The sequence below is a fragment of the Apis cerana genome, linkage group LG15, assembly GCF_029169275.1.
Source record: "Apis cerana isolate GH-2021 linkage group LG15, AcerK_1.0, whole genome shotgun sequence".
In the NCBI taxonomy this organism is placed as follows: domain Eukaryota; kingdom Metazoa; phylum Arthropoda; class Insecta; order Hymenoptera; family Apidae; genus Apis; species Apis cerana.
The window spans coordinates 2480642-2502370 of record NC_083866.1 but is presented as its reverse complement, the minus strand read 5'-3'; the positions used below and the strand labels follow the sequence as shown (position 1 = coordinate 2502370).

General features: G+C 28.2%; 2 protein-coding genes across 11 annotated transcripts; one reads left to right on the top strand and one right to left on the bottom strand.

Annotated features, from left to right (window-relative positions):
* Positions 1-712: 712 nt before the first annotated feature.
* Positions 713-5030, bottom strand: LOC108000734 (conserved oligomeric Golgi complex subunit 1). 2 transcript variants are annotated; one of them, XM_017061289.3, is made up of 10 exons: positions 4535-5030; positions 4175-4342; positions 3812-4097; positions 3522-3723; positions 3007-3423; positions 2023-2929; positions 1681-1957; positions 1400-1609; positions 1177-1223; positions 713-996 (listed from the first exon to the last, which is right to left on the bottom strand). In XM_017061289.3, the coding sequence occupies exons 1-9, from the start codon at positions 4669-4671 to the stop codon at positions 1182-1184; spliced, it is 2646 nt and encodes an 881-aa protein (XP_016916778.1). In that variant the 5' UTR covers positions 4672-5030; the 3' UTR covers positions 713-996; positions 1177-1181. The 2 variants fall into 2 exon arrangements, with proteins under 2 accessions (XP_016916778.1, XP_016916777.1); XM_017061288.3 differs by lacking the exon at positions 1177-1223.
* Positions 5031-5226: 196 nt separating this feature from the next.
* On the top strand, positions 5227-15465 carry LOC108000733 (uncharacterized). Of its 9 annotated transcripts, none has more exons than XR_003698394.2 (19): positions 5232-5637; positions 5718-5905; positions 5973-6149; positions 6228-6367; positions 6454-6650; positions 6727-6866; positions 6976-7086; positions 7162-7476; positions 7562-7655; positions 7750-7825; positions 7896-8156; positions 8271-8453; positions 8558-8710; positions 8844-8977; positions 9049-9384; positions 9461-11165; positions 11252-11977; positions 12307-12469; positions 13535-13676. XR_003698394.2 is itself a non-coding variant. In XM_017061283.3 (18 exons), the coding sequence occupies exons 1-18, from the start codon at positions 5416-5418 to the stop codon at positions 13747-13749; spliced, it is 5373 nt and encodes a 1790-aa protein (XP_016916772.1). In that variant the 5' UTR covers positions 5232-5415; the 3' UTR covers positions 13750-15465. The 9 variants fall into 9 exon arrangements, 7 of the variants coding, with proteins under 7 accessions (XP_061941421.1, XP_016916772.1, XP_016916776.1 ...); XR_001766599.3 differs by lacking the exon at positions 13535-13676 and adding an exon at positions 12641-13067 and having other exon boundaries at positions 12307-12535; XM_017061283.3 differs by lacking the exon at positions 12307-12469 and having other exon boundaries at positions 13535-15465.
* Positions 15466-21729: the final 6264 nt, after the last annotated feature.

Here is a 21729-nt window from a genome sequence, read left to right as displayed (position 1 = left end):
TAATTGCGTAACTGCCCGCGATACTTTCAGTCGTTCCATCTTCATCTAGTTATCGATGCGTCCTCTTCCTCTATCTTTATCTCTTCCATTGGTGGCGCTACAAACGCTCGGCAAATTTTAAACAACGTGTCGCAGTCGATGATCAAATTGCAATTAAATTCACGTATATTGTACAAATATGAGTGCTTGAGTTCGTATACGATTAGAAAAATTGAAGAGTTTTTTCTTTCATTTAAGACGATTTTAATTCATTTTTATCGTATGTTATTATGAAATTATTTCAGGATTTAGAAAACAAATTACATTCATATTTATTATCACTATTAAGTATGAACTGATATTTTATATATATATATAATTACACGTATATATAATTATCACTAGTTGAATACTTGTTTGTTATTTTACACTATTTTTATTATATAAGTGAAAATTATAAAACAATTTTGCATGCGATCGATAGCATTTAAAATTTAATACAAGAATTATCCAGCTGTGGCGCTAGCATACAGTGTAACCTATCTGTACCTGAGAAAATATTTGAAAATTGAAAATGTATAGGATTATATAAAATTATGATACATTATTTGTAAGTAAACTTATTATTTAATTTTTCAGTAATTTAAAAAATTTTTTAAACAAATGTTAAAAAAAAATTTTTTAAACATTATAAAAAAATAATATAATTAATATTCGAAAAAAATCATAAGGATTTAAAGGCTGTATAAAATATTTTATTTAATACTGACATTGCTGTCAAAAAGGCAATTGAATTATGATATTTACATGAATATACTTAGCGTATATATACATATAGTAAATATTTACAATTTTTATATCAAGTTAAAAATAATTTTTATATCAAGTTAAATAAATAAATTAACTACTACCAAACCAATCTGAACCCATTGCCCCAAAAAATGCCGCTGCCCCAGATTTGATTGTAGCTCCTGTTGAATCACTTTTTGTAGTTTCCTTGCTAGTAGTTTTTTTACGCTAAATTAACATAAAAAATTAAATAAAAATTTTACATTATATAAAATTTAAATCTTCTTTTAAGTATTAATTTCAACAAAAAAATATAATTTAACACATCTGAAACATATGCTTCGTTAATTTGTTAATTTAAGCATAAGAACTTTAACAAGATGTAAAGATGTAAGATCGTTTTCTTACCACAATCAAATGCGCGAACTATGTATGTATGTGTATATTCTGGCAATCTAAAGGTACATGAAATATCTATCATGAAAGCAATCTATATTACATGAAATTTACATGAAACAAATATTCATGTATAAATAAATAACAAAAATAATTTGATAAAATAATATTTAAATGAAATTTTATATAATTCAGATATATTTAAAAATTTTTGAAACTAAAAAATGTGATTTACCTGTGTTTTTTCTGGAAGAGTTGCAGTAACAAGAGGTAAATTTTTCGCTGGAGCTGTTACGGTTAAAGGTGGAAACCAAGGTGCTCCTGTATATAAAGCTAATACTGTTGGCAAATCCGATTTTATTCCTTCAATATTATTATATTCGCTACGTGCACCTAAAATTGAATGTAACTGTTCCAAATGAGGTATAAGATTTCCTAATATGAGCTGAAAATGAAAATTGAAATAATTAAAATGTGAATGTTGATTAAACGTTGATTAATTAAACAAATACGTACCAAAGATCTTTGAACACTTTTTTTCACATTAGTATGAATGAAAGGATTAAAAACATCATAATCGAATGGATCAATTTTAGATAATATATTTTCACATGATTTGTTTGACAGATCAATTAGAATTTTATTTTCACGAGGTATCATAAGCAGACTAGAATATTTTATATCAAATAATACTTGAAAGGCTTGCTTTTGAGAAAGATTTGCATCATTGAATACAATTACATGATTTAATAATTCTGTTACAACATCTTCTATAACTTCATGTAATACTTTTCTATAAAAAAATTAAAATTAAAAAAATTAAAATTTAATTTATATAAATAATAATTTGAAACTTACTTTGGGAGTGTGTGCGGTATTATTTTATTTAAATCTTTATTAATAGCAGTCAAAAATTTCTGCAAGTGAATGGATGGCTGATATGGTACTAAAATTTCCGATTTTATTCTTTTACCCTCTCCTGAATCTTCCTCAATAGTTACTTTTTCCCATTCTGATATAACTAAATGTATTGGATAACCATGTAATGATTCTTTCGATATAAACTTTTCCCTATGTTCACTTATTTTAACTTTATATGTTTTAGCCCAAACTGACCAAATAAAAGTACTTTCTTCTTTTAATTTATCACAAATTGTTTGCCATTTCATATTTGTTATAGTTAACCCAGACACTTTTGAAAGTGTAAAACATTTATTCAGATTTGAACTCAGTGTTATCAATGCTAAAAGAAATCTTGCCATTACAATAGCATTTATATCACATTGACCATAGTCAGGTTTATCATTTACACATGTAGTTTTTGCAAAATTGATAAAATCTTCGATCATATCGGTACTAATTGTTTGTAAATATTCTTGAATCTCCGCACGATCAAAAAACGAATCTGAAATTAACGATATATTTGTGGATAGTAAATTGTCTTTAATAGACATTACACGTTCTGTCTCGTACAAATATTGCTCAAGATCTGCGAGTAAAATATGCAAACTTGTATCAAAATTTTCACATAATTTAAGAATATTTGGCGAATATCCTTTAGTTTTCATTAATAAAGATCTTTTATTATCTAGACCACCATTTTTAGTAAGTTTCTGAGGAATATCATTTGGCGAGTCTTTCCAGATAAACCATCGCAAATCATGTTCTGGATATTCAAATTTATCATAACATATTTTGCCTAGGAGTTCAATTACATCAGATTTTAACGTAGAGATAGTTTCCATCCATTTATCATTTATAATACCTGATATAATTAAAAATATTAACAGTATTATTATTTTCAATTTAATAACAAAAAAAATATATATCATATTTATGTACGTTTTACTCTTTGAGATATTAAAGGTTGGAAAAATTCCACCCAAAAAGTTATTCTTGGAAGAGAAAGCTCTTCCCATATTTTATTCCAATTTTCTGGCAGATTGATATTAACAGCTTCTTCGCGAACATAATATAAACCTCTTATAGATATTATTAAATCTAAAAGTTTTGTAATTTCATGATTGCAAAATTCAGCTACCCAATGAAGCCAAGATTTGATCCTCTTTTGTAGATCTAATATACAAAAATTTTCAGAATTATGCACAGTAAATGGTTTATGTTGTTTGGTCACAAGAGGAAGAAATTCTTGTAATAATTCTTGATTCAAATCTAACTGAGAAAGTAAAGAATATGCTTCTTGATCTTGAATTTTTATTAAATACTGTAAAATAAGACCTCCTGATTCACCTTCTGAATCTGTAATTTTTTAATCAATATTTAATTTTATATAATATATATATATATATATTTAAAATGATAATAAGAATAAAATACATTATACATGTTATAATTACTTATAAAACAAGAATAAATTAAATTGATTGTTTGAATTAATATTTTAATACATAATTTTATCTTGGTTTTAACACTATTATCATTTTCATCTGTAACAATAGATTTAATAGCCTGATTACGCATTGATATTAATTTATCCAATAAATCTGAGAATGAAGTTCCATTTAATAATACAAATGCTGCTAAACAATTTGCTATGCTCTAAAATTTAAATAGATTTTAATAACATCATTATAAAATTATAAATAATACACAAAATTTTATAATATAATATAAAATAAATACTAACCCCTGGCTGTACATCTAATGATTGTAATACATTGTTACATTTATTTAATATAATATTTTTAAATTGATTAATAACATCCCATTGCTTAGACACAATTGGATATTTAATTGATAAATCTGTACTTCCCACTTCGAATAATAAACTGTAATTTATATGCTGAGCTATTAAATACAATTGTGTAGCAAATAATAAATCCTTGTTTTCAATACTAGACCAAATATATTGAGGTACATCCATCAAGATTTTTATTTGAATAATGATTGAATCTTGATTTGTTTCTATATTTCTATAAAAAAAATGTTATATAATAGTACAAAAAATAAGAAAATTATATACTTCATTTAATGAAATTATTAAAAATACTTTTCATCTTCATTTTGAGTTGAATCAATTTTAAATCCAATAAGATATTTTTTTTGTAATTCTCCAAATTTGTTTTCAATATCAATGATTCTTGAAATTACATGTTCAGAAGTTATCTTCATTTTCCTAATTGTGTCTGCAGCCAATATTAGATCACGATATCTTTCCCTAAAAATATGTAAATAATTAATAAGTATATTCAAAGATTAAATTATTAACCTTTGATAGCAATCATATATATGGAACTTTATTATTTAACAACAATTTATTAATATTTAAGAGATATATAAATATTAATTTATACAGAAAATAAAAGAGAGTAACAACCAATTACTTTAAGTCATTAAAATAGAACTTTACCCAACTAAAGTTCTAAGTTCGATTTTCTTTCTATCACTTTCATGTTGGATTTTCTTTTGAATTGCTTCAATTTCCTTTATTGTATATTCTTCAAATAATTTATTAATGTCTAAATCCAAGTAATTTGTTGTTGTCATTTTTATGACAATTTGTCTCCACGTATCTTGAACTCGGCTATTCCCACGTAGCAAGAAATAACTCGTATTTACTTCACATTTTTATCTACGATATTCTGCAATATATTGTCAATTATCAATCAATTGTAAGAGGGCAGTATATGTATTTTCCTTCTTTTCTCAAATGATAAGTTATTTTTGATATTTTTTTTTTCTTTAATCTTATATCGTACATTAAATTTAATTACTAAGATAAATTCTATATATTTCATTCCATCACATAAACAAGTATATATATTAAATCATGTATGATAATGTGTCTCTAAAGAAATAAATTTATTTACATTTCAAAATGAATATTTTAACATATAAATTAGATTATATATAGATTTATAATATATAAAATAATATAGATTTATTTTTGTAGTTAGATTTCTTGTAATATATTTGAAACCATTTTTTTAAAATTTCAACAAAATATTTATTTTCATTGATATTTTTAAGAAAAGATTATGGATGATAGTCAATGGACGGCAGCAAGCTTACAAACACGCAATCGCCAAAGCGCGTCACCTCACGATACAATGTTGAACCACGGGATGAGCACGCGAGACGCCATATTGAGCGAATGTTGATTGAATGCAGTTTAGGTGTTTACGCGGTTTGAAATAAAACCCGTGAAAAACGTATCAATTGTCGTATAACTCGACTGAAATATTAATAAGCGATTAATTCAGTGTGACAATTATATTACACGGTAATAAAATGAGCGGTAGCGACGGCGAGGACGGTCAATGCAACAGGACGAGAGAAAGCAACGTAGTAGCGATGGATGACGTTCTTGTTAAGAAACACACTGACGATATTCTTCATGATGGATGCATTAGCTCTGAGGACGATTTCACGCGACAGGAAAGTGACTGGGCTGTTAATTACATGGAAGACGCTGTCAGATCTCCTGTCGTCGCGGACTCGGTTCCTGTCGCGGTATGTTTTCCTCTAGTGAACACCGTTTCATGTTCACATCGCACCAACGATCGTCAACCACGAACACGTTCTACTTGCAGAGCGTGGCACTTGACGAAAGCGTGGTCGATGAATTTGTCAAGGGCGCGAGAGGTCCCGACAACATGGAATTGAACACGATGCAAATGAAGCCGAAGACGGTTATTGAAAATTCGAATACTACTGTGAGCCTTGAAAGCCCCTTCAGGGGTAAGGAAATGTGTTCATGTAATGTATGCAAAGCAAAAAGGTAATTGTTATAAATAAAAAGAAATAATCTAACTAGTGGATAAATTTAATTATTACTCTCAATATAGAGAATTGCTTGGAGAAGAATTGCAAAAGGCTATAAAGTTTCAAAATCTATGGACAGAATTGCGTCAACATATTCGAGGTTCCTTTAATATTGCCTTAGAAGCTTCTCGTATTCCGGGAGGTTTACAATTTCATCAAACTCCATTTTCAGCTGATGATACGCACAAGATTGTTTTGCAGTAAGTTTAAGAAAGATTTTTCTTATGATTAATTAATGGATTGACATTTATGAATCTAACTTCAATATTTATTTTCAGATTGTGTAAAAGGAATCCTCATCAATTATTTATGAGATTAGTAAGCTTGGCGCAAGAATTTGTTATAGAAGTAAAAGTTCATTTATTAGCTCTTCTACATGACCTTAGTATAAATAATTTAGCAGAAGTTTTTCTTACAGGTTAATATAAATATATTGTATTTTAAATTAAATAATTTTTATTATTATTATTATTATTATTATTAGTTTATACATCTTCTTTCTAGGTCTTTTAGATGATTATGATGCATTGATAACAACAGCTGTAAAGATTTCTAAGTTTGTAAAACTTTTAAAAGATCATTTGGGTAAATTCTATTATAAATTTCCTTTACCATGGACTGCTTTTATTAAAAAATTATATCAGATTTATATATATGATGATCCTTTTATACAAGATAATTTACCACCTTTTATTGGTCAGGTAAATAAACTTATATTATTTTAATATTTTAATTAAATTACAATATCTAATATAGACAACAAAGTACATATCTTAGGTTTTACAGTTAAGAAAACTTTTGCCTTTAAAAGGCTCGGAATATCAACGTCTTGTTCATCGATATTTATGGTTTGACAAAGAAATGACAGTAATTAGAGATCTTTGGGCAGAAACTGAATCATGGATGGACAAGTACAAGTAAGTGACAATGTGATTATATTTTAACAATAATACAACTATATCAACTGATCACAATCCCAGGAAAGAAAATCTATGAACAAAGTTTCATAAGCGGTGCGTATTTCAGTGCAGAACAAGCATGTCGAATGACCCATCTTAGACAAGTAAGGGAAATATTCACAGCAACTAGCAAACTTCTGGAACCGCGTATGTTAAATAAAACGCCTGATATTGAAAAGTATGTCAATATAAAAATAAAATACAGTTCATATATTTTCGTGAATCACTGATTTCATATTTATTCTTATTATAGTGAATTTCAAGAAACAGATGGACAACTTTTGACGCTTACATCACAAGCAAAAGTTGATGTATCAGAAATGGATAATAGATCTCTAAGCCCTACTCCAGATTTAAGTTTGGATTCGCCTGATATGCCTCCAAGTATTGAGATACTACAAATTTTATTAGATGATTGGAGTAAAGTTGTAAAATCTCTACGACAAAAATTATCTGATGTAGCAGGTGCACAACCTGTTACAGATATTTACACTAATGGACAGGAAGATTTTTTTGATTATGCTTGTGCAACTTGCCATTTAGTACAGTCTGCAATGAGATCAGTCAAGTACTGTTATTATGTACATGAATTATAATCGTTATAATAATTTTTTCCTTTTTTTTGTATTAATATATGAATGTTTTTCAAAAAGGGCCCAAATCGAAGGAACTTGTTTGGAAAATAATGTAGAAGAAGGAAAAAGTTGCGAGTGTCATATGTGTATAGGATCTGCAATATCTTCTACTGTAAGAATTTTTTTATTTCAATTATTTTTAGTATTATTAATATAACACTAAGTTATTAAAATTTATTAATATAACATTAATAATTAATTTACAGATTAATAAAAGTGATACTGAAAATATCATATTACCACTAGAAAATCCTTTTCCACAACTCACAAATGGTTTTTTAGGTAAAGATTGCTGTAACATATTAATAAAATTTATATTATATGTTTAATTTTTTGTTTAATTTTACTATAGAAGATACAGCTAATTTTTCGGCAACACAAGTAAAGAAAAAACTAGAAGATCTAGAAATAAAAGAAATAAAAAATGATGGAAATGAAATAAATGTAAATGAAGATATTGATTTATGGACATCTGATACACAACCTTGTTCATGTGTATATCAGCATGTAAGAGAGATAACAGAAAGAAAAATGGTGCTAGAAAATCCACCTTGTTTGTGTTTATTAAACTCCAAGCGGAAAATATGGGATACTTGTCCCTGTTTAACAAAATGTAATTATAAAAAAAAATTTTATTTCTTATTGTTAATAACAAAATTTTTATTTTAATACAATATGATGATGATATTTGAAAATATTATATGATGATATTTGAAAATATTATTAGGCGTACCTGAAACGGTTGTACCAAATGGTCATTCAAAGCCAGTATCGCCGTCTATTATCAAAACTAATCAGGAGTTACCTAAACCTGCAATAAAATCTGGTACTACACAATCTGCTCAAACGCAAACGCGACATTCGACAACTCAGACACCAAATACCGCTCATAATCATACAACACATCAAGGTAAATATAAATAAACAATTATTAAATAATTTTTTAAAAAATACTTTTATCAAAATTCAGGAGAAAGATATAACAAAAAATATATCTTCTTTGAATTTAAATAGGTACCACTCATTCTCATACACATGGGCCTCTTCCAGATTTGATAAAAAATATGGGTCCTACTCATAGATCTCATGCACATAGCAATCATTCGTCGCATGCCTGTCACAAACAGGCTAATGTTGAGCATATTAAAAGAGTCTCGTGTAACGACTGTCAGTATTCATTGAATTATTTTTTTTTTTTCATTTCATAATTATTTTTTTCTTTTCCTTTTTTTTCTTTTTTGCTAAATAAAAAAAATGTATATAATGTATATAATATATATATATTATATACATTTTTTAGTGAGTTCCGGAGATGGAGATTGTTCGGATTCCGGAAGTAGTCAAGAGGATTCTTGTTCTACCAGTAGTTCAGCACAAAGAGATTCTAGTAGACATTGCGATTGTTGTTATTGCGAAGTATTTGGTCATGGTGTTGTAAGCAGATTTTATCATTTTTATTTCGTACACGTACTAATATGTTATTTTATATAAATATATTTATTTAGCCTTCAGTAGCGCCTGTTAGTAGAAATTATAATGAAATGAGAGAACGTTTACGGCAATTATTAACAAAGAAAAAGGCTAGAAAGTGTAAAGTTACATGTAGTCCTTCAAAAAGTCCCTCAGAATCAGTGGTATCTGATACAAGTACAGAAACAAAAACAGTAACAAATATAATGCCTAGATTAAATACTCCAGTTTCAACTGTTTCTGTAGTTCAAACAGATCAACGAGATCAAAGAGATCTGGAGGAACTTTTAGAATTCATTGAAGGTAATCAGAATGGAAAAAAAGATAACAATAAAAAGGCTGAGAAAAAAGCTAGGCAGAAGCAACGCAAGGTTAATATAAATTGAAATCAATATTTTGTCTTCATTAATTGTATAAAAAATTAACTTAAAATTTTGTTTGTTATAGCTAGAAGAAAAGCTTAAAAGAGATAGGCAAGAGGCAGAAAGACAAAAATTAATAGAATTACAGAAAAAGACACCAGAAGTAACAATTACCGTCGTAGATCCACAAAAACCTGTTCCTCAAAGATTATTACCTCAGTGTAATCTACCTGAAGTATCTATTTTACCTACATCACCTCCAGTAGCGTTGCCGATTATAAAACAATTAAGTAATAAAAAGAAAGACAAACAAGAAATCTGTAGCAATAGTAGTAATACTAGTAGCAGTAGCTGTAGCAGCAGCAGTAGTAGTATTAGTACAAGTAGTATAAATACCAAAACAAAGACTGCACCTGTGAATATCAATATAAAAAACAAAAGTATTAATAAAACTGATAAAATAATGGTCTCAGGTCAGATAAATAATAAAATAGCCATTAAAAGTGACAAAACTGAAATTAGCAATAAAAATAAAATACAGATAAACAGTATCAATAGCACAAATATGAAAAATAATACTGTGGAGAAATCATTAACTATTGATTTAAATGATAAAAAATTGACAAAGAAAGAAAGAAAAAAGTTGAAAAAAAGAATGAAGAAAATGGAAGAAGTAAAAGCAAAAGAAGAAACAAAGAAACCTGTTCAGACAGAAACTCAACCTCAGATTGTGACGATTAAAAGAGTTATGGAATCTAATAGTGCAGAACCGACAGTTACAATTACATTAAAAGGTCAAACACCAGCTGAAGATAAAGTTTTATTTACATTGGTGAATGGTCAAACAAAAGAAGTCACCAATTTGAAATTGGAGAATGAACAAAATCAAAACATCAGCGGAAAGAAAAAGAAAACTAAAACAAATAATAATAATAACAATTATACTAATGGTAATAGTAATAATTCATTACAACAGGGCAATAAGCAAATGAATAATTCGAAACAACAAATGCAGAATAAAATTTGTGACGGTAAGAACAATATGAAACAACAATCAAATAATGATAAAGGCAAAGGAAAACAATTAGATGATAAGAAGGTTCAACAACAGAATATTACGAAATCTAAAAAAGACAAAAGAAATACAGAAAATAAAGAAAATGTGTTACAACAAAACGTTGTAAATAAGAACAAAAATCAATCGCAAAATATATCTGGAAAGAAGCAGAATAAAATGAATACTCCACCTCAAACGCCAACTTCACAAAAGTCATCACAAAACTTGAATATCAATAATGAAAATAATAAGAAATCGAAAATCCAGTCGCAAGATAAAAATGGACAATTAAATTCCAATAAAAATAATAAAAATACATCTAATATCACTATTAAACAGACAAAGAACGATACCCAAAAAATTCAAACTAAAATGACGAATCAGATAAGCGTCAAACAACGATCGGAAATACAATCAGTATCCACTGAAAGAATTAATTCACCATTGAGTAGTCAATTCAAGGATATTGGTGTAAATTCTAAAATTAATATAGAAAATTTAAAATTACCACCTGGTATTACAATAACAAAAGTAGATGCTCCTGCGAAACCTTTACCAATCAGATCTGCACCTCTCCCTAAACCAGTAAATCCACCAAAACAAACCACAATAATCGCTGCACCAATGAGCGGTGTTCAATCGAGTTATGCAAGTTCTCAGGCAGGTGGAAATGTGATTGTAGTAGATACAGGAAAATTGAAACAAGATCTTTTGCCTAAATCCATAGAAAAAGGTAAGTAAAATATTATATATATATATATATATATATATATATATATATATATATATTTATAAGAATAACTTATTACTTCATTACAGACATGTCTAAAGAAACACAACAAAATCAGAACAGTACTAATAAAAAGAAAAAAAAGAAGAATAAAAATGCTGCAAATTCTAGTAATATATCAAATCAAACAATAGTACAAAATAATGATCTTTTCATGAATGATCATGCAGATGAACCTGCTAGAATACTTCATAACCCAAATACTAATATGGTGACTATAAGAAATCCTGCATTTGGTCCAATGAAAGTGCCACCAACTCAACAGGCAGCCATTATAAAAGTATCAGAAAATGGCATGGTTACTATTAGGAGTCCTGCATTACAACAAGCAATTAATGCAGGTCTTACATCACCTCCAAAACCAGATTATATTGTGAAAGGCGATCTCCCGTCCAAAATGGCGACAGAGAATTCAAATTTGAAACATACTAATGGTATTATTCCATCAAGTTTGGCAGAATTAAGAAGCAGATTGACCCCAGATTGTACAACTCTAAGTGGTCTAGCTAATATACAAATCAGTAAAGTAACAAATGGTCAACCAATACCAGAAAATGGAATTAATTTAAAAGGAACTAGTGTAACATTAACGAAAGTGAGAACAGAACCTAGTATGGAAGACGTACAAAGTGCAAAAACAGCAGTTCGAGAGGCAATAAACGCCACAATAGCAGCATCGTCTACTGGGAAGAGTAAGAAAAAGAAAAAACGGGGAGCCGGCACAAGACAATATGGCGATGACTGGAACCTCGTTGGTGAGAAACAACAATAATCAAAGTTTAACATGTAAATTTGCTTCTTTCATTTTTTTGTTTTCCTTAACACACCCCCGGGTTGCATTCTTCGCTCCCGGTTTGAAAAAAAACTTTCTCTTCTTTCGTTTTCTTTTTTCTTCTCTTCTTTCTTTTTTCTTTTTTTTTTTCTTCCTTTTATTTAAAAAAAAGACAATAATTAGAGATAGTATCTTGTACACAATTGATGTACAAAAAATATTTAAAAAAAAACTATGGACGTGTAAACGTGTAGGTTGAGTCCATGTGAGTCACACTGACGACGGTTTTTCTTTCGTTTCGTTTTCTGTCAGGAGAGGGCAGTGTACCGCGTTAGGACCAAGTCTCAATCGCAGGCTATAGGTCGAAAGAGAGAAAATTTAATCAAATGTACCGGGGATGTGTACTTCGGGATCTCCTCGAATTGGCCACCACGAATTTCTAGGGGGATTGACCGGAAGAGAGAACTCTGGGATAGTGAGCACTATCTTTTCTTTATTTTCCTTCCGCGCATCGACTTCATATTTCAATTCGACCAATCAGGTGATTGTTCCATCGAATTATTATCCATAGTAATTGCATTTATCAAAAGATAAATTATTATTCGATTTTAGGATAGTTATAGTCTTTTTTCTCTCTACATTTCAGGAATATCTCGATTATATACATCTTTTATACTATATTCCCCTCTCTTTTTCCGTTTCCTTTTTAGTTATTCTTGAAAATCGAGTGTGGTTGCAAGTACGCAGAATATTTGAATATTGAGCATATTTTTTAAAAAAAAATTGTATGATAGATTAAACATAAATAGAAATTTTGATCGATTATGTGCTTAAAAAAAGAGAGAAAAATATAAAAAGAAAGATAAAGAAAAGATATGTAGATCACTTGAGAGAGTCACGCTTTGCCAAGTTTGCCATTGACCATGACAGCGAGTTTTATCTACTATCTACTTGAAATCTCAGATTGTGATGTTTAACCGATTCTAGGTGATCGACAACAACTAGAGTATATGAATAATTTTTTAATCAAGTTTGAATCACGTGTTTCAATAAAACAAATCTATTTTTTCCAACGTTATGATCTCTTATTTCCTATTGTGTTTTGAAAACTGCTGTGTTATCAAAGAATGAAAAAAAACCGTTGCATGCTTATATAGATCACGTGAAGCGTGAATTTTCTTTTATCATCGCCAATGAAAACACTTCGTTTTTGAATATTGACTCAAAGTATCCGTTCTTATTTTTTCCTCACGAATTTAATCAAAATTTGTTTCCTGATTCCTTTTTTATGTCCTCTTATGTTTCCATTGAAATTAATTTTTTTTTCGTTTTTTTTTTTTTATTCTATAAATCACTCTTATTTCTCTTTACATAATATATATTTTATATTTTAAATTAAAAAAGATAAGAATGAAATCAAAGAAACGTGAGAAAAAAGATAAAAATAATACAAAGAAGCAGCTAAATCAAACGCAGATTTTTTTCCCATCCCTACAGTTAAACCTATCAATTTCTAGTATTCAGAGCGTGTCTTTTACAGAGAGCGTATTCACGCCTAAAGATATAGACCTCGAGGACGGGGAGATGGACGATGCAGAGCGCGAATTAGAGGCATTCAAGAGGTTTTGTCTGCAGTCCGTACCGCCGCCACGCAAGGAAAAGGTCAATCTCAACATCAAGGACATCGTGCTAAAGAAGAAGTCATCCTCATCATCATCGTCTTCAACAGCTGCTGCTGTGATTGCCGCGAATTGATTTTTCTTTTGACTAACATTAGACGCTCCCTACCATTACTATTATTACCATCATCACTATTATCATCACTACTGCTGCTACTATATTCGCGCAAGCGCGTATATGTATATTGGCTTGACGCAGAATTAATAGGAATTTCTAAATACGAGCACATGTTGATCGAAAAATTATTTCTTTACGAAAAAATCAATCTATTTATCATAGATCAGACAATAATATATTATACTATATTGTCAAATTGTCTGGTGATTATTTTATGCGAAAGCGTACCACTTCCAACATCATTCTCCTTTATGGATATTCACATTACTCCGTGGGCAAATCCGTAGCACGCAAGGTTAATTCTAGCTTGCAGATTGCACTGCGTGCGCATAATATGCGCGCGCAACACTATTTTAGAGTTGATTTTGAAATTGTGACTTTACTATGAAGAATATTGCAAAATATGTATGTAGTCTGCGTGCATTTTAATTATGCACGAATTAGAAAAAAATATAATCTTTCGTTATAACAATGTATATATGTTATAACATATATACATATGAATTTAATCAAGAGAATTCTGCTACTTTTGCATCGAGCCAATTACTGACCGAATATGTATTGTAATACTGCCACGGCCGATACGCGTAAACACACGACCGACCGAAAACGCTCGTCGATTTTTCGGATTTCGGCGACGGGGTTGCGCCTAATTGTTATAAACGATTATCAAAAATGATGGGGAAAAATGCAATGGGATAAATAATATAAATGTACAAGAGCAGCCACCGCAATACGATACTGACGATGTTGTAAAAGAAGAGTAATAATATTGTCGTCGTGTCGTCGTCGTGTCGGCACCTAGTCGACTTCATATTTTTAATATATTAATAGACGAGCGTGTTATGTTCGTGATTTTTCTCTTCAATACAAGGAAGAGATAATTGTGAAAAATTGATACTATTAGATAGAATGTACGCGAGAGGGATGGGTGACGCGTGGCATTTTCCTCGAGATACAGCGAGAGCCGTAGATATAATATGTTATATAAATATAAAATGTATGTATGTATATGTATATCTATAAATATAGTAGGAACGAATTTTCCTGTCGAGAAGGTCGATATTGTGGAAATATCTGCCCTCGACCGTAATTGCGAAAACGATCATGGTGGCATTGACATATAGTGTCTCGACGCGATATCTATCCGAATCATGGTTCGATTAATAAAATCGTTCTCGCCATGCGAGCAAAGAAGGATCGATAACGATGCGAGATGTTTCTCGTCGTAATACCGACGATCGCATTGCGTCGCCACGATCGTGATCGCCGGCTTAGAAGCACAGTTCTCGATCGACTATCTTACTAAGACACGACACCACAGTACACATGGAAACATCTTTTTTCTTCATTTTTTCTTTTTTTTTTTTTTTTCTTTTTTTTTCAATAAAAGCAGATATGCATTTTTACCAAAGATCTTGCGTTTGTATCTTCTTCCTTATGGATTTATTTCCTGTGGTGCAATTTGGCGATGGTACATGTTTTTGCACTTTGTAGTAAAAGTCGTATTTTTGTATGGACTTTAAAGTAATCTCACTAGCGATAGGTGAGTTAAAGGAATTTTAATAAAAATCGAAGATATCAAGTTGAAAAATTGAAAAATGGTTTATTAGATAATTTGTTACATTGCATACTGTGTAGAAAATTGGTTTCAATATATTTTCAGAAACGGCATCTTTTTCTATTTTCCTTTTTTTTTACCAGCCATGATAAATGACCTTAAATCTACTTGATAACTTGTAATAATTTACAATATTTCAAAATATTATTTTTGATAAGAATTGAATTTTTTTATTTTAAAAAATTATTAATTTATATTTATAATTATATTTATATATAAATAATTATATTTATTTTAAAAAATTATTAATTTCAATAGAAAAGATAAAATAAGTCAGTGCAAAAAATATTTATAAATTATAAAAAAAATTCAAACATGTAACCAATCGTATATATCTTTTCGGATAAATAAGAATCATTTTAAATTTATCTAATTATCGGTGTGACAACATGTAAAAAGCAAAAAAAATCAAAAAATGAATATGTAATAAAAAATATAAATTAACAACAAACGGATCTGTATACAGATCTCGAGTTGTCACGATCATACGTATAATTTGTATGCACTGCGAAACAAATCGATCTGACATATTCTCGATGACCAGGCGCCAGATCGGCGCTGCGATTTCTCATGCGAACACTGTTGCAGTTAATCTCAAGTGCATGAATTATTCCACGGGAACAGATATCATTCCCATTCGATGAATCGAATCGAAACCAATCGAGGCGACACCATATATCGAATTTCCGGTTTCACGGAAAATGCACTCTCGTAGTAGTATTGCGTAATTACGAATGAGGTCGCTGCTCTCGTAATATTATTGTATCGCATTTTGAAATCATCTTGAATTCACGATTTCGTAAATCTTTTGACATTTAGAACACAATTTCGTAAAAACATTGACTATGTTGATCGTGACTAAATTCAATTATCTCTTATAGTGAGTAATAAATTCGAATAATTTGAATTTAATTATTGAATTTAATTATTGAAAAATGAATATCATTATTTTTTAAAAATAATTATAAAATAATATCAAAAATTGATTAATTATAATTAAGGAATTTAAAGTTAAAATTCGACAAAATTCAAATTCAAATCATCAAATTTTAATTTGAAGAAACAAGATTCTTTAACGGAAGCTGTATTTAATGATAACTAAGCGCCGGAAAAAAGACTAACGATGCAAGGAATATTAGACATTGGCATGCATCTTAGCGTTATATTCGTATCGCGTGCAACTTGTATCTACGCGCATTACACATGAGTATGAATTTACAAGAAGTACATCTAAAGGTACATTAAGTCACTGACCTTTAGAAATTTAATTAAAATATAGATTTATGGATAATATTGTTCAAATATTTCAAAACACATTTCATTACTTAGAAATATTTAAACAAAATTAATTACAAATTACAAATTATTCATCAGAATCTTAATATAATATCTTAAAAATTAAAAAATTGAATTTAAAAATTTTGAAAAATTAAGATTTTTCAATTTTGCCATCTGATGATTAGTTCGACTTGTTGGCCACTAGATGGTATTTCAATGTCTATAAATTATTCTATCTTCAGAAGTTATTTGTAATTATTAAATGACAAAGAATATTTCAATAAATTAAATATAAATTATTCATCACAGTTTCATCACAATTATTCATTAAACTTAATTTGAATGTCATAAATTTACCATTTAACGATTATTCATTGCAAGATAGCGTTTCGATGTTTATTACTTGTAATAAATCATCAAATTTGTCTTAACTGTGTTTTATATTAATTAATGAGATTACTTTTCATTATTTTCCTTTTTAGATAAGATTTATTTAACAATTAATATTGAATTAAATATATATTTGAAAAATTCAAGATTTTTATTAATTATATTTTTTCAAATTAATTTTTCTGCCAAAAATGAAATCTTAATTTCATTTTAATTTACTATATTTTTTTTCAACAATGATATATATTTTATACGAATATTAAAAATTATTTCATTCTTCAATATATTGGAATAATATTTATTTTAAAAACTATATATAATTAACAATTGTCGTGAGATTAAAATTCCGTTGGAAAAGACAGCAACTAACTATGATGATGAAAAAGAAGAAGCAACGAAGAATATTAGAAAGAAAGAGAGAAATGAAGACGACGCGACATGCAGCTTTACTATTTCAAGCGAGATCAAACGAGCCAGTTTTGTGTGCCCATCGGCATTTCTGTCGTACCGACAAAGAAAAAGAAGCTTATTATTCTCGGAATGATGAACCGTTGCACTTAACGTCAACTCTATTCCTTCTTTGTGAAACTCTTCATTATGAAAAATAACAACATTCGTTAATTCTCTTCTTAAAGAAATTTCTCTATTTATTTATAAGTTTTATTTATATATTATATATTATATATAATATTATTTATATATTTAAAACTAAACTCGAAAATATCGGTTTAAAAATAAAAATAGCTCAATTTAATGATCGACATGAACTTTTTAATAACTTTTACATGTTCATCAGATGAATAAACTTAGACTAACATTTCTTTGATTCAAAATTCATAACGAAATTATAACTAGTTACCTGGTAGCAACTGGATTTGAACCGATGCACTTCGCTGCGCATTGTAATGCACTATTGCGGAAGAACAATTAACGAGTTCATTTAACCTGAATGCGTTGTTCCGCGGCTCTATTAACCAGTTTTCCGCGAGGACCTCAGGAATTTCTGTTTTCTGAGTTATCCGAAGTAAAAATCGCACATATATCGTCTTTTTTTTTTCTTCCCATCATTCCTCGATTTCTTCGTTTGAGTCGCGAGCGAGACGAAACTGTTTTATGACCATCGGCAATTTATTTCACGTGATTTCAGTGTAATCGCAGGAATGCGGATAATGCATGAACTAAAGATCAATTTCAAAGATTTTATGAAAAGAATTAAAAAATTTTTTAAAAATATCTATATATAATTTTTTCAGCTAAAATAACTAATACATAGATTAAAAAATTTTTTGAAATTTTAGTAAAAAATCAAATATTCTTCAAATATTCTTTAAAAATCTTTTTGAAAAAAAATTCTGCGTGAAACGTTAATGATTACTTCGTTAGATAGAACAATTTCCTAAGAATTTATGTAGATAATTTTTCTTAAAAAGAAAACATTAAATAATTATCGGTGAAGATTTGAAAATTTAATGCAAAAACAGCTTTATCTTCTTTTACCTTCGTCAACATTCACATGTTTTTGTAACTTAGCAGCGTGACAAAACGGTAGTTTTGTCGATCATTGACTATCTATTTTTCATAGTTAAACGCGATCGCAAATCTATGAACGGCGCCGTATAAGCGGAAAACGATTGCCATCTGCACAAAAAGGAAAAAAAAGAAAGTGACCAAGGGACGTGAGATATATATATATATATATATATATATATATATATACTTGGCTGCTACTTGGAACACAATAAATACTTCAAGTACTGCCAATGGAATCGAACGAATGTTATTACTGGGAATTGAAATATTTTTTCCTTTTTTTGCAGTGGATGAAGAAACTTTCAAGGGAATAGAAATTCTGTGAACAGATTCATGAAGATAAAGTAAGTAGAATATTTTGATTTCCACATTTGAGAATAGAAAAGTTAGATAGTCAAGTTATTTTTAGAAGAAAATTTTATAAGATTTTAATTATGAATTATAAATAATGAATAATTTAAAATTTCGAATAAAATATATTTGATAAAAATCAGAAACAATTTGAAACAAAAAACTCATAAAATTATATACATATATAATGAATATCTCTAATCAGTGTTGATTAATATTATATTGAAACTAATAAATCATCATATTAATTTTTACATCAAAATATATGTATTTTTTTACTTGTTTTCGATATATTTTATCATTAAATAAAATTTATTTTATTTGCTAAATAATTGAATCGAATACTAAAAAGTTAATACTTAATCTAAAATTTTGCCTCTAACAAACTGCAAATTTTATTAAACAATTTGTTATAATGACATAAAGATATTTTCTATTAGTTAAAATCAATATAAAAATAGCACGTGGGAATTTCGCGGGAATTCTGAACAGAGTTGAAAAACAAACTAGCACCACTTTCGAAACGATCCATTCGATTCATTTCATCGATTCTCACACTAGATCTTTTTATAAGTAGATATAGTTTCAAAGAATCTGGTGAAACGTGACGAGGGAAAACTCGTGTGAAAGTCAGGAGAAAATCATGAATCAAAATGCACGAGAAGTCCCTAATTGATGTTAGGTAGAGAGCAAGAGAGAGAAAGAAAGGAATAGATAGAGATGAAATAAGAAAATGCGAAAAGAAACATGCTAACAGTCATAACTTGAGTCCAGCATAATCTGGACAGCAGCTTGCTTGATGCGCTTCCTTCATAGCATTTCTATTTACGACTTCCTTCCTAGATTCATTATGGATAAATAGAAAATTCTTAATCACACGTGCGATTTTCTTGTTATGTTCTGAGTTATGTTTTTAGGATGTTGTTATTCATTGTGAGTAGTACATATGTTAAGACGTTGCTATGCATATGTAAGTACATACATATGTTAAAGTTTTAGTGCTTATTTTACGAATGATAAAAATAATTATTATGAAAATATTTTTATGAAATAACACTTATATCACAATAATTCACAAAAAAATTGTATATTTTTATAAAAAAAAGTATTGTATTTATAATAAATATGATTATTATTATTATGAATTATTGATTTTATATATATATATTTTTTTTTCTTGATCTTCCTATCGAATTTTAATTAATTATTTCTATTATTTTTAATTTTTTTTTAATTATATTTATTTGTATAATATTTCATCATGCATGATTCTATTTAAAAATCATTAAAAATTCTTATTCTTCTTCAGAGTGATAATTCTTCAACTTTCAATTCTTAAAATATCTACACAGAAATACTACTAAATGAACCACTATTTCTAAGCTATTCACATTCATTAGTGTTAAAACATCTCAAATACCAAAACAAACAGCGATTATATTCTATATTTTGTCTCTCAAATACTGAGCTCCTGTTCATTAATTTATCAACGATGATGGCAGTAGTATTACATCAATTAAATGACGAAAATTCTCACCAAACAGATCTCAGTTCCGCGTTCTAGCTCGTTACTCGCATCTGCACAGAAATTGTGGATTTGTTAGCTGAATTTTCATCATCTACTCTCATTAGAGACGTTTGTCAGTCTTCTCTCTTCTCTTCCTCCTTTTTTTTACCCTTTTCTCCTTAGTTGAAAGAGTATTTTCATATCCTCATTATATTTTCGACGAGCTAAAAGGAGATGAAAAGCTCACGTTAGAACAGCTAGAACATCGACCCCGTGGCCACGAAATGTTTGTTCGTTCTCGAGGCCGCCGTATTGCAGTATAACAAAAGAAAACAAAAGAAATTAGAGACGTAGAAACGAGGAAAGTCGAGAGAGATAATTAGAAGGGAAAACTTTCTTGAAATTTAGAAGTGCTAGAGACAGTGAAACATGAAGAACTGAGGTGGTTTTAATGTTACCTCAAATTGAGGTTAGGGGAAAATTGTAATGAAGTAATGAATAGATCTTTTTCTTAAAATAATAAAAAAAATATCAATATAAAAGATATTAATATGTAACTAACTTTTTATATTATATTTATTAATATATATTTTTGGTATTTTTTTGTTTATTGAATAGAAAAAGAATTTTATTTCATCTTAGACATCTTTTTTTATTTAATATCAAAGTATAATGAAATAGAAAATATTAATTAACTTATTAATTAGATTATGTTAAAAATAATCAATTAATTATCATAATAAAAATTATCTTTTTTTATCTTTTATTTTTCAAAAATTAAAAAAAATTGTTATTGAAGATATGAATTATTTAATTTATTTATAATAATTTATTTTTAAAGAACAGGATTATGAATAGGATCTTTTTTCAATTATTTGTGATTTTAATTAATTCTTATGAAAATTTTCTTTTATTAGATATATAAGATTTTATGACAATATATGGAAATAGAAAATGAAGTTATTAATTCAAGATATTTTTATTCTTTAAAAAGGAAGGAAATTAAGTATGTCCCAATTTTCATGCAAATGAAAGTGTCGTTAATTCAGATTCATATTAATCTAAACTTCATAAAAAATTTGAAAAAAAATTATTTCAAATTTCTAGATTACATTTAAATTCTGAAAGATCAAGAATGAAAATTTCTCTTTCATATTTCTTTTAATGACATAAATGAAAATTATAAAACGTTAATATATTAAATTAATATTATTAAACATCTTATATGAAGAATTTTTAAATATAATCATTTTTGTTATTA